Source organism: Oryza glaberrima, chromosome 1 (assembly GCF_000147395.1).
Source record: "Oryza glaberrima chromosome 1, OglaRS2, whole genome shotgun sequence".
NCBI lineage: Eukaryota > Viridiplantae > Streptophyta > Magnoliopsida > Poales > Poaceae > Oryza > Oryza glaberrima.
Window position 1 is genome coordinate 3,431,609 of NC_068326.1, and position 12,381 is coordinate 3,443,989.

General features: G+C 45.5%; 1 protein-coding gene, 1 long non-coding RNA gene and 1 pseudogene across 6 annotated transcripts; 1 reads left to right on the plus strand and 2 right to left on the minus strand.

The window, feature by feature from the left end:
• Window positions 1-936: 936 nt before the first annotated feature.
• Window positions 937-2,759, minus strand: LOC127759874 (UDP-glycosyltransferase 73C5-like; annotated as a pseudogene).
• Window positions 2,760-4,705: 1,946 nt separating this feature from the next.
• LOC127759907 (uncharacterized) lies at window positions 4,706-8,347 on the minus strand. 5 transcript variants are annotated; one of them, XR_008015025.1, is made up of 4 exons: window positions 6,826-8,347; window positions 6,593-6,684; window positions 6,398-6,464; window positions 4,706-5,427 (listed from the first exon to the last, which is right to left on the minus strand). It is a non-coding gene; the product is annotated as an uncharacterized LOC127759907 (long non-coding RNA). The 5 variants fall into 5 exon arrangements; XR_008015024.1 differs by having other exon boundaries at window positions 6,347-6,464; XR_008015022.1 differs by lacking the exon at window positions 4,706-5,427 and adding an exon at window positions 5,459-5,836 and having other exon boundaries at window positions 6,347-6,464.
• A 1,342-nt stretch (window positions 8,348-9,689) lies between these two features.
• On the plus strand, window positions 9,690-11,972 carry LOC127757660 (UDP-glycosyltransferase 73C6-like). Its single transcript, XM_052283230.1, has 2 exons — window positions 9,690-10,248; window positions 10,830-11,972. The coding sequence occupies exons 1-2, from the start codon at window positions 9,737-9,739 to the stop codon at window positions 11,821-11,823; spliced, it is 1,506 nt and encodes a 501-aa protein (XP_052139190.1). The 5' UTR covers window positions 9,690-9,736; the 3' UTR covers window positions 11,824-11,972.
• The last annotated feature ends 409 nt before the right edge of the window (window positions 11,973-12,381 follow it).

Here is a 12,381-nt window from a genome sequence, read left to right on the forward strand (position 1 = left end):
GCCCCCGTCCGCATATATTTGCCCAAAGAAAAAAACCCTGAAATGCTTCTCGACCGATCGACCACAGGTCCACACATCGATCGATCCATGATCATGTATTTAAGTTCAACACATGCATATGTGCATAGTGATCGCGTAGCTAGGATGGGTGTAAAAGCTAACGACTACCTTTGTTTCAGGTTGTAAGACGTTTTGACTTTGGTCAAAGTTAAACTATTTTAAATTTAATTAATTTTATAGAAAAAAAATAGTAATATTTTTAACCCATGACAAATTTATTATGAAAATATATTCAATTATTGATTTGATAAAACTAATTTAGTATTATAATATTATTATATTTATCTATAAACTTAGTTAAATTTAAAACAATTTGACTTTGACCAAAATGTAACCTGAAACGGAGGGAGGGAGTAGTAGTTAAGTCCAAACGATTAACTACGATAAACGACTAACTTTTATAAGAGTCGGCAGCTATTGGTAGAGGAGACAGTAGTGACGGAGTCCCGGCGGCCAGCCGACTTGTGCACGAGTTGGCTCCGTCACTAGAAATCGAGCCGGCTCTGTCTTTTACTGTGGTGTGGTCGAAATTAATACTATTACATTTTTATTTAAATGCAAATTTTAGTAACGAGCTAGCGAGTCCAAATGAAGCGAACACAACTTTCAAGCAAAATTTTATCATTTTAGTTTTATACTACCTCCATATTTTAATGTATGACGCCATTGACTTTTTGTCCAACGTTTGACCATTCGTCTTATTCAAAAAATTTATGTAATTATCATTTATTTTATTATGACTTGATTTGTCATCAAATATTCTTTAAGCATAACATAAGTATTTTCATATTTGCACAAAAATTTTGAATAAAACAAATAGTCAAACATTGGTCGAAAAGTCAACAGCGTCATATATTAAAATATGGAGGGAGTATAAGAAAAGAGTAAATTAAAAACATATCACTTGACAAAATTTTGACTTATGCACCAATCTCACTAACTGAGCCGATCGACAGAGAAGCTATCTGATCCTCTTTGCACGGCCCAATCTCACTAACTGGGCCGCTTCACGCATACACTTTCCATCCCAAAACCCTCCCTCCGTTGATGGGCCGGGCCTAAACACTTTAGGTGGGCCGGGCCTCCTTCTCGTGCCGCTTCGTCCTCGCGACCTCCGCCACGTGGCGTATCATGTCCGTCAGGTCGGCGTGCGACGACCCGCCTTCCTCCACCGCCGCCCTCGCCATCGCGGCGAGCTCCCTGGCGCGCGCCCTCCTCGCCGCGCCGTCGGCGCCGCCGTCCATCAGCTCGGCCACCGCCTTCTCCACGCCGGCGGCGGTGACCTGCACGCCCTCGGCCTCGGCGGGGAGGTACATGGGCGGCGCCGTGACGCCCGACCGGACGCCGACGCCGAGCACGTCGACGAGCAGCCGCTCGCTGCTGAACTGGTCTAGGATGGTCGGCCATGTCAGCGCCGGCACGCCGTGGGCGATGGCCTCCAGCGCCGCGTTCCACCCGCAGTGGGTCAGGAACCAGCCGGTGGCCGGGTGCGAGAGGATGCTCACCTGCGGCGCCCACCCGCGCACCAGGACGCCCCTGTCCTTGACGCGCTCCTCGTATCCCTCGCCGTCGAGCCACTCCCTCACGGCGGCGGCGGCAGCGGTGGTGGCCTTGGCCTCCTTGATGGCCCAGACGAACGGCCGCCCCGACGCCTCGATGCCGCGGGCGAGCTCGATGACCTGCTTCGCCGCAAGGTGGGAGATGCTGCCGAAGCTGATGTACAGCACGGACGCCGGCGGCCGGGCGTCGAGCCAGGAGAGGATACGCCCGGCGTCGACGTCGGCGCGGTTGCCTCGGCTGGCCCTCGCGTCGGCGTCCGCGCCGCCGCCGGCGGCGGAGGCGCACGTCGGCCCGATGGCCCACGCCCTCCGGCCGAGCGCCGCCGCGTAGCCGTCGACGAAGGCGCCCTCGATGTCGCGGAACGTGTTGATGACGAAGCCATCGGCGGTGCGCTCGGCCTCGACCGCGTCGCGCTCCTCCTCCTCCAGGCCAGGCCACTGGAAGAAGCGGCGGAACGTGGCCGTGTCGACGACGGCGCGCACCGGGAAGTCCGGCACCTCGAACGGCTGCCGTCACCGGCGGCGAGGCCGTACACGCCGTGCTTGCTCAGGTTGTGGGTGGCGAGGAGGAAGTACGCCGACGGGCAGTGCATGACGACGCGAGCGATGCCGAGGCGATCGCAGACGGGCGCCGTCCACGGGTTGCAGTAGTCGGCGACGAGGCAGTCCGGGCGGCGAGGCAGCGCCCGGACGAGCCGCTCGAGCGGCGCCGCCATGGCCCAGATGGCCCTCTGCAGGGGCAGGTACATGCCGGGGTCGGCGTCCGCCAGCTGGTCCATGTTCTCCAGCCCCTCCGGCACGCCGAACTCCGGGCCGGGGAAGGCGACCTCGGCGAGGTCGACGGCGAGGCCGTCGCGGCGGGCGGCCTCCACGGCGGCCCCGTTGCGCGCGGCGTTGACGGGCGTGGTGACGACGGTGGCGCGCGCGCCGCGGGCGGCGAGGAGGCGCGCCACCTCCACCATGGGGATGATGTGGCCCTGCGCTATCAGCGGCACCACCAAGAAATGGAGCTCCGCCGCCATCGCGCCGCTGATGAGAGTGAGGAAGCAAGCAAGTTGCAGTGTGCGTATACAAGTCGACGCGACGAGGACGACGCCTGTGTCGAGGCGCCGCGCCGAGGCGGCAGAAGCCTCCTGTAAAAGTCGGGAGGGAGGGGTGACGTATGCGCCTAGCGAAGCTTCGTCGTCGCCCGCCTCGTCTGACTCTTCACAGCACATACGTGGATTTGAAGATTATCGGACTCGCATGTCAATGATAAAGACGTAGCATAGTTGATTGCAGAAAATCTCATGTCTTACGAAATTGGCGGAATATCTAAAACTGTAACTAGAGCAGCTATTTTTATAGCTGCCAGCAAAATATTCATAAAAAGTCAATTTCTTCCATCAGTAATAAAACCCCCAAAAGTAGTATTGCAAAAAAAAAACAGGTTCTTCTTCCTGTCACGTGGAATCGTGGCTCCCAAGTCCAATTTCAACGAGAAAAGTGATGGAGTTTAGGTTTTTTTTTTCCCTGAGTGCAACAAACAATGAAGTGATTAATTGAGTTTTAATTATTACAGTTTTAAACAATGAATCTCTTTGATATTTTAGAGCAACTTCTATAAAAAAAAAGTTTTCATATGTACCGTTTAACTGTTTAAAAAGTATGCTAACAAATAACCAAGGTAAAATTCTGCATATTAGCCTAAAGGCATACAGCCATGTACTTGGCTTTCCTATATATTGGGTTTAAAGGGTAGCATTTCAAATCACTTGAAAGCAAGCTTCCCTTATCGCAAGAGATGGGGTTAATGCACCCTGGTGGTGAAGCACAGTTGCCATGCGGCAACTGCTGTAACCACAACAAACCATGAGAAGTCATACAAAATTTATCAAAAATTCAAAGTATTTTTTGAATCTATTTAATTTAAATTTTGGTACCTTGGCAATAAGCTTAGTTAACTTATTTTCTAGCTACTCCCTCCGTTTCAAGTTAATTTAAATTTAATGTACCATCAATTTTGTAAATCCTGCTTGGCAGTATTTTCAAGCTACTCCCTCCGTTTCAAGCTACTCCCTCCGTTTCAAGTTATAATACGTTTTGATTTTGGTCAAAGTTAAACTGCTTTTAACTCTGACCAAATTTGTAGAGAAAAGTAGTAACATTTTCAACACAAGATAAATTTATTATGAAAATATGTTCAATTATTGATTTGATGAAACTAATTTAGTATTATAAATATTACTATATTTGTCTATAAACTTAGTTAACTTGAAACAATTTGACTTTGATCAAAGTCAAAACGTTTTATAACCTGAAACCAAGGTTGTCAGTATCCCGATTCGTATCCTAGTATCTTACGATACTACGATCCTACCAAGCCGAAACGATACCGATCCTACCTAGTATCCTAATTTTCATAGTATCTCGATCCTACTATTCATTACTACACGATCCTACGAAATCTTAGGTGGTATCCCGATTCTACGATTCCTACGATACTACAAAATATTATTTAAAATAACATGGTTTGAAAATAATATGAATAAATATGCTCAAATTTATATAAAAATCAGTTAAATATATCAAACTAAATGTATCTATTTGTATGACATATATCATTACTACATTTTTTAATATACTAGTTAGGTGCCCGTGCGTTGCAATGGAAAAAAAACTAAACAATACATCAAATATTTTTAATATATTTAAAGTAGAAAGTATCACCAGATTAATGATGCACCACAAAGTATATCAAAAAAATATCTTTGCAGCAATTCACGTGAAATGAATACAATGCCCTATTTGACTCCAAAATTTCCCAAGACATTTCTACACACATCATTTTCGCACAATTTATCAAAACCGAAACTCTTTAAACATGGCTCTAAAGGTGAACCACACTCGCTTCGTTAGTTCATTGTGCAAAACACAAGTGCATTAGCAAAACAGTGAATGACTATGTACAACAGCTTAGGAGGCAGTTAGCACATGGGCCAGTACTTAAAAAAAAGAGATTTAACTGCCTTTGCTACTGATCCAGCTCACAAAACTGCACGATCTGTTATACTATGGAAAACAATATGTCAATCTTGTAGAAGTGGAGAAAAAATGATTAGAAATAATATACATAGAAAAATATTTTTGGTCATTTACATAGTAGGTGGCACAGAAATATATAAGAATGCATAAAAACACTTTATATTGATGCGTACATAATTGGATGTACCGAAATATATAAAAATGTGTACATAATCAGATGGCCACCAGATAGTGACGTACAATGCATGTTATGACCCATAAAATTAAACAAAAAAATTTCATTCAAAATCAGACCAAGAGTTCAAATATTTTAAAAATGAGATGAGAACAAAGTGCCAGGAATCTGAAGTATGAAGCAGGACAGAACTACAAGTGACCATATTGCACATGCAATCTGACTCGGGTAGTCGGATTAACAAAATTAAGGGGAAATGTAGAGGAAAAGATAATTACAAGTGCATATTGCAATAAGCCCCAATGTGAAAAAAATAAAATGATTCCCAGGATTGAGAATAGTATATCAGGCCTAGAGTATTCCATGTCTCCAAAAGTAACTTTTACATTGTTCTGTATTTCATTTCAGCTGTAAGTAGAATACACTACTTCAAAGTTTACTTTAAGAAACCATGTGTTAACATAAATTCAGGGTTGATACATAAAACTGGTTGTTTGTTGAACAATTTATGTCGAGCTCCATGATGAATTTCATCAACTACCAGAAATATACATTAAGTAGATGTAAAACGACAAATATTGCAGCAACCTGTGTACAATATTCAGCAACCTGCATATCAGGAAGATGTAACATCAGAATATACATTCTAAAAGATAACTGGCAATTAATTTAGCATTCAATATAAGTATTAATTATTCCCTCTTCATCCGACTGCAATATTTCCAAAGATGTAAATAATCATACAATACATATTTTTTTTAAAAAAAATCATGTTGAGATTGAAATCACAAGAACACAATTTCATTGTCAATGTTCCCACATCTAAGGGCCACCTTTCCATTTTATTATTGTCTGGTATCCTTAGTACACATTTTGATTGAGTTTGTCAACGGATTTGGTTGAGGTTGTAGAAGAGCAGCACGCTTGACTGAAATTCGTGGTTGTGGAAGGGCAACGGATTTTATCGTGGTTAACCAATTTTTCTGCAGCTATTCATTAAAAACAATCTGCAGGAATCCTGTATAAAGGAGAAATCAAAATGTAAGACTAAATGTGAAAGTTTATCACCGATCCCCCCTTGCCAAGCCCCAATTAATCTTAATCAAACCCATGAAACTCAGACTAAATGTGGGGCCTCAGACTTTATCATGAGTAATGATATATAAATCCCTCTTCAAGATATTATAATCTAGAATAAACAACATCACATTGTCATAGGCTTATACCCAAAATTCTCACATTATACCTCTTATGAAACTCAGGAAAAGAAAGAAAAAAAATGCAGAGCTACAAAAATCATTTCATCTTTATCTTATACAGCGAAAGGAAGATAGAAAAAAATGCAGAGCTACTAAAAGCTACTAAATAAAGAGCTCTTTGGATAAAATGAGACAATAACTTGCTAGCCCTGCACCACCTTTCAAACATATCCACATGCTTTATTGAAAAAACTGACAGATACTTATTTTAGGTATATGGCATCCCTCAATTACGAACATATTGAAACCTCATTGCTTGCGAACTGTACTTATATGAATAAGAAGCAAAAGAACTGTCGTCAGCAGGTTAACAAATGTACCCCCACTCTGGTAAGCATGCATCCCCATAGAAAAATCCAGAAAAAAGTATGCAGCCTGCTGTTTTATCTGAAATGTGATGAAAAAAATGGAAAAATTAAATGACTTTCCTAACTATCAATGTGCGCATACCCAAAGGTACTCTTATACAAAATATATGTAGGTACAGTCCCATCGAAATAAAATGAAGCTCCTACCTGGAATTTATGGCTTCAATTTGCTTCTTGAATTAGTTGGCTATCTCAAGAGATTTGCTGGAAACCATCTGTTGTATCAATACATAATCTACCTGTGGAAGCATGACCCTGATTTAGAATTATATAATCCAGTTGCTCATAAAATTGCAAGCTAAACCACCGATTAAGGTTGATTCAAGTGTAAACAGGCTTCATTTACACCGTAACATGGTTGTGTCATGCGAGTCAATCACCTTCTCCTCAAACACGTTGGTGCAGTTCCTCCATCCCTCTCCATAGATCCACATGAAACAACCCATAGAAATCAAGATCAGTGCACCACCACAAAATCATGAGTTCATATGACAGAAAGAAATTACAATGCTCAGCCAACACAACCGCGCACAAGCTTGTGATTGGTGAGAGGTAGTACTTGTTTTATTCATCAACTGAAAGAGATGGCAAATCCAAGAATGGCAAGAAAAAAAGTTAATGCCTAGAAACTTGAATCCATGTCGTTGACTACTCCTACTTTGCTAAATTAAACAGTAAAGCAAGTAAATGGCTCTTGCAAAAGATAATATTTCCAAAAACACAGAGATGGCAAACAATTAGTCATTTAAACCAGATGACTGTCACGATAGTCAGGAAATATACCATATAGTGTTCGAGCTCAATAATAATGTAACTGTACACGTCTAATTAATTCATCAAGTAGGCCCATCAAGAAGCAACCGTCCAGCCCAAAATAACAATCAAATCTATCTAATCCACCAAGCTCTATTCACAGTTCATTACACTACAATGACGAAGTTAATTTGCGATCCAGAGCCACTATCTTGTTTGTACCATTTTTGAAATAGATGTTCAAACTCAGAGGGCAACTGCCAAATGATTATGGATGGAATTGTGGAAAGGGCGTACTGTCAGGCCTTCTTCATCCGATCGTGTGTGGACATCGACAACAAGAAGCCTGACGAACATGATCAAGGTGGTGGAGTTGCTGAACGGATCAAGGACGCTGAGGAGGAACAAGGCGACAAGGCCGGCGGTAAGGAAGGAGCTGGACGGGATGCTGAGGCTGCAGAGCAAGCAGGCGACAAGGCTGGAGCTGTCCCAGACAAGCTACAGGAGGATGTCTCAAACTTGGGCCCAAGGCGCAAACGGCCCAATCCATGCTACATCGGCAGTCAGTGGTCCAAGTGAGGCCCATAACAATGTATAGCTGGCAGAAACAGCTGTAATGTGAGAGAGAGGTTGCGTGTTCGTTTTGTAATATAAGGGAGTAGAGGAGGAAGAAGAACGCGGCGATTAACTGGATATGCGGTGGCGTAGGCGGCGGCGGCTTGATCCTGTGGATCGAGAAATTGTATGCGTACTCTATAATTCCAGTTAATTGAGAGAGAAGCTGTTAGGGTTCCTAACACGTACTTGCAGCAGATCATCTGCAATTTATTGTACTTGAGCATGCGGAGGAGGAGGTTATGCTCGATGCATGAATAACAGCCACCTCCGCACAGGAGAAGGGTGATGCACAAATTCTGGATGCTTTAGTCAGGCAGCGTGCTGCCATCCGCTGGCTGGCTCCTAGCGAAGATGAGCCATTGCTTGCCCGACAGGATGATTGCCAACTCAAACCAAATAAACCCCAAACGATAGTGGTAATCAAATTTGAGTGTCCATCGATTTGACAAGAAATACACTATTCCATCAAATAAAACATAAATGGAAGTAAATTAATCCAACCGTATTGAGCAATCACGGGAAAAACGCGGTGGTTACCTTAAACAGTAGCACCAACCATCGACGAGAACAAGCTGGGAGGCGAGAACACGGTGCCATCGCCGTTTCCGCAGCCACCGACGGCGACCCCACGCTGATCCTCTTCTCCTCAACCTCCATCTCCAGCACAAGAATGTCATGGCGCCATCCCCAGTTTCTGTCGCCCGGATCCCCACCGTCGGCTCGGCCGCCTCCACCGGATATGGATGTTGCCATCTCCCAAGCGCGTGGAGGGAGAGGCTGCCGGGGCGTGCGACAGAGGCGGCGCTGACGCGGAGAAGAGAGGCGGCGTGCGGCGGTGGTTGAGGAAGAGGGGGAGAGAACGAAGCGGAGATGCCGAGGGGAGGCGATGCGGCGAGCGTATCCGTGGAGACAGCGGCGGCCGACGGCGACGCTCTCCGTCCTCTCGCCGGCTTGTCGGCGGTGGAGGCATGGTGCGGCGAGGAGGATGGGGCGCGGTGATGGGTGGCGGTATCGGCAACCAATCGAGGGAGCGAGATCGTCTAAGGGCGCGGCGAAGGGGATTCGGCGACGATGGAGGACGCGGGATCGGTGGCGGCGATCTGGGAGGAGGTGCGGGACGGGAGGGAGGTGTGGTGCCGCGGCGGATTGCGGAGGCGGAGGGGATTCGCGACGAGGAGGATGAGCCGGGGCGCGACGAGGTGGGGGCAACGCGGCGATGTGGGGGCAGCGCGAGCGTGTTTTTGTTTTCGCTGACTGCGGATCGCGATCCGTATGAATCGCGCGTGGGTGGAGCCGAGGAGGAGGGTGTCGCTCTGCGGCGTCCGATTTTCACATCTACGATTCCACGGTTAATAGATCGCGTGTCTGCTTTGACTTCACCATCACCACTATGGATTTTTAAAGTAGTAGAGATAATGGCTATATATAATTAATATAAATATTAATTAAACTTAAAAAAAAATCTCATAGTATCCCGATACTACGATACGATCCTACGATACGATATTACTTTGAACAATACGATACTGCCTAGTATCCCGATCCTGACAATCTTGCCTAAAACGGATGGAGTATTCATTAAGAGACAATAGAGGAATATTGCATACCTTCATATGGAATTTCATCTGACCATTTTTGAATGGATAGTCTCCATAGTTCTTCTAGAACTTCCATTACTACCCTACACTCCCATTCAGGAGTCCATAGATGACGAGTGAACATGCGTCACTCCAACTTGCCAAAGTTTATTTCGCTATTTTCTTCTCCGGGGTGATCGCTCCATCCGGCAAGTTGATGCAAGCAAACCGGCCCTCGGATTGTTTAATTGTCAACACGTCACTCTCCTTGGTGATCCGAAGCTCATTGACTCAAACGCCATAAAACAACTTCGCCACAATTCACTAGCAACAAACCACAGCCATGGACGACAGTACCGCCGGCCACGCCGGCGGCGGCGGCTACACGACGGCGGCGGCAGCGGCAGCGCACTTCGTGCTGGTCCCGATGATGGCGCAGGGCCACGCCATCCCCATGACCGACATGGCGCGCCTGCTGGCCGAGCACGGCGCGGCGCGGGTCAGCCTCGTCGTCACGCCGGTCAACGCCGCCAGGATGGCCGGGTTCGCCGCCGGCGTGGAGGAGGCCGGCCTGCCGGTGCAGCTGGTGGAGCTCCCCTTCCCGGCCGCCGAGTTCGGCCTGCCGGACGGCTGCGAGAACGTCGACATGCTCCCGTCCAAAGACCTCTTCAGCAACTTCCTCTTGGCCTGCGGCGCGCTCCGGGAGCCGCTCGCGGCGAGGCTCCGGCAGCGGCGGCCGCCGGCGAGCTGCATCATCTCCGACATGATGCACTCGTGGGCCGGTGACATCGCCAGGGAGCTCGGCGTCCCATGGCTCACGTTCAACGGCTCCTGCACCTTCGCCTCCTTTGCCAGGTAAAAGTCGTAACAAAAGTCACTGGCATATTTCTCTACATATGAACAGAAAACTTAATTCATCCTCAAGGGGATATCCCCTTATTTTTCATATCACTTAAAAAGTCATCAAAATATTTAAAAAACAATTAGTATGATAGATCAATATGTGATATGTCACTTCACAAACATACAAATTCAAATTTAACTTATACATGTGGAAATAAAAATAACAAATTTGACTATGAATAGAACGCGTAATTCATGGTCAAATTTGTTGTTTGTTATTTTTGTTTCGAATTGTATAAGTTGAATTTTAACTCGTATGCTTGCGAAAAGATAAATTTATATATTGATCTATCTTGATAAATTTTTTTGATAACTTTTTGAACGACATGTACAAAACAAGGAGATATCCTCTCGAGGGACAAAAATCCACTTCCCATATGAACAGAGAATACTTACTCTCTCCATCGTGTCCAGATTTATAGCTAAAAATGTTTATATTTTAGGATGGAGGCGAAGGAGATACTTATCAGGTATGTGATCTACGAACTCACAGTTTGGATGTGACCTAAGAACTTGGTCCAACTATCTCGCAGGGACATCATTTATCGCAAAAATCTATTGGAGAGCCTCACCGATGATGAGATCGTCAAAGTCTCAGGGTTCCCTACGCCGCTAGAGTTGCCAAAAGCTAGATGCCCTGGAACACTGTGCGTTCCAGGTCTGAAGCAAATAAGTGACAAGATTTACGAGGCTGAGACGCGAAGCGATGGCAGGATCATGAATAGCTTCCAGGAGATGGAATCTCTGTACATCGAGTCGTTTGAGCGAACCATAGGTAAGAAGATCTGGACGATCGGCCCAATGTGCCTTTGTCACAGAGACAGCAACGCCATGGCTGCTAGAGGAAACAAGGCGTCAATGGATGATGCGAAATGTTTGCAATGGCTTGATTCAAAGAAGCCTGGTTCAGTGATCTTTGTCAGCTTTGGCAGCCTCTCCAGCACCGACCCTCAGCAGCTTGTTGAGCTGGGGCTGGGACTTGAAGCTTCCAAGAAACCATTCATCTGGGTGATCAAAGCAGGAAAAAAGTTTCCAGAAGTCGAGGAATGGCTTGCAGATGGGTTCGAGGAGCGCGTCAAAGACAGAGGCATGATCATAAGGGGCTGGGCGCCACAGATGATGATCCTGTGGCACCAGGCCATTGGAGGGTTCATGACGCACTGCGGGTGGAACTCGACACTAGAGGGCATCTCCGCGGGTGTGCCGATGATCACATGGCCACACTGTTCAGAGCAGTTTGTGAATGAGAAATTGGTGGTGGATCACCTGAAAATTGGGGTGGAGGTTGGAGTGAAAGGAGTGACACAGTGGGGAACTGAACAAAAAGAGGTTAAGGTGACAAGGACTGCTGTGGAGACAGCGGTATCCATGTTGATGGATGAAGGGGAAGTTGCACAGGAGATTAGGATGAGAGCAAAAGATTTTGGCATGAAGGCAAGAAGGGCTTTGGAAGAGGGAGGTTCTTCCTATAACAACATAAAACTATTAATTCAAGAAATGGGAAACAAGCAAAATGCATCTGGTTGATACATATGGAAATAAGCTTTATTTTTTCTTAATTGTAAATCTGTAAGCAAGAACTGGAGGATCCTATTGTGCTTACCCTGATTTTCATCCCTCAAACTATAAAGAACTGTACTCTCCCTCTGATTCCAAATATAAATCTTTTTATACTTGTGCAATTTGTATAAGAATTAATAAAAACAACTCTAATGAATTTGTTGCCCTTCATCTACAGTATACTATATCAAGAAAGATGAATTATTTATTTTTAAGAGGGATATAGCATTTATTTAGCAACCGCAAACATGGAACAATAGTAAAAAAATGCTAAGAAGCTCCAAAACGACATATATTTGGGAAAGAATTGAGAAGACTCAAAATGACTTGCATTTGGAGCCCAACAGTCCCACCAGCTTCTGCAGTGGACGAGGTTCCCAGGACCCCTTGCGGATGAGAAGAGTATTCTACAAATGATCAGTGTATAGAGTGGATTAGACCTGGTCTTACATCACTTTCGTAATTGCTGCTTCGATTCCTCTGAATATATGAATGCAAATTTTGTGGTCAAAGTCAGGCATAGAC

Excerpts from the sequence above, each read along its gene's own strand:
- LOC127757660 (XM_052283230.1), top strand. The coding sequence starts at position 9,737 with ATGGACGACAGTACCGCCGGCCACGCCGGCGGCGGCGGCTACACGACG. Across the intron at positions 10,249-10,829 it reads ACCTTCGCCTCCTTTGCCAG|GGACATCATTTATCGCAAAA; the intron begins GTAAAAGTCGTA and ends ACTATCTCGCAG.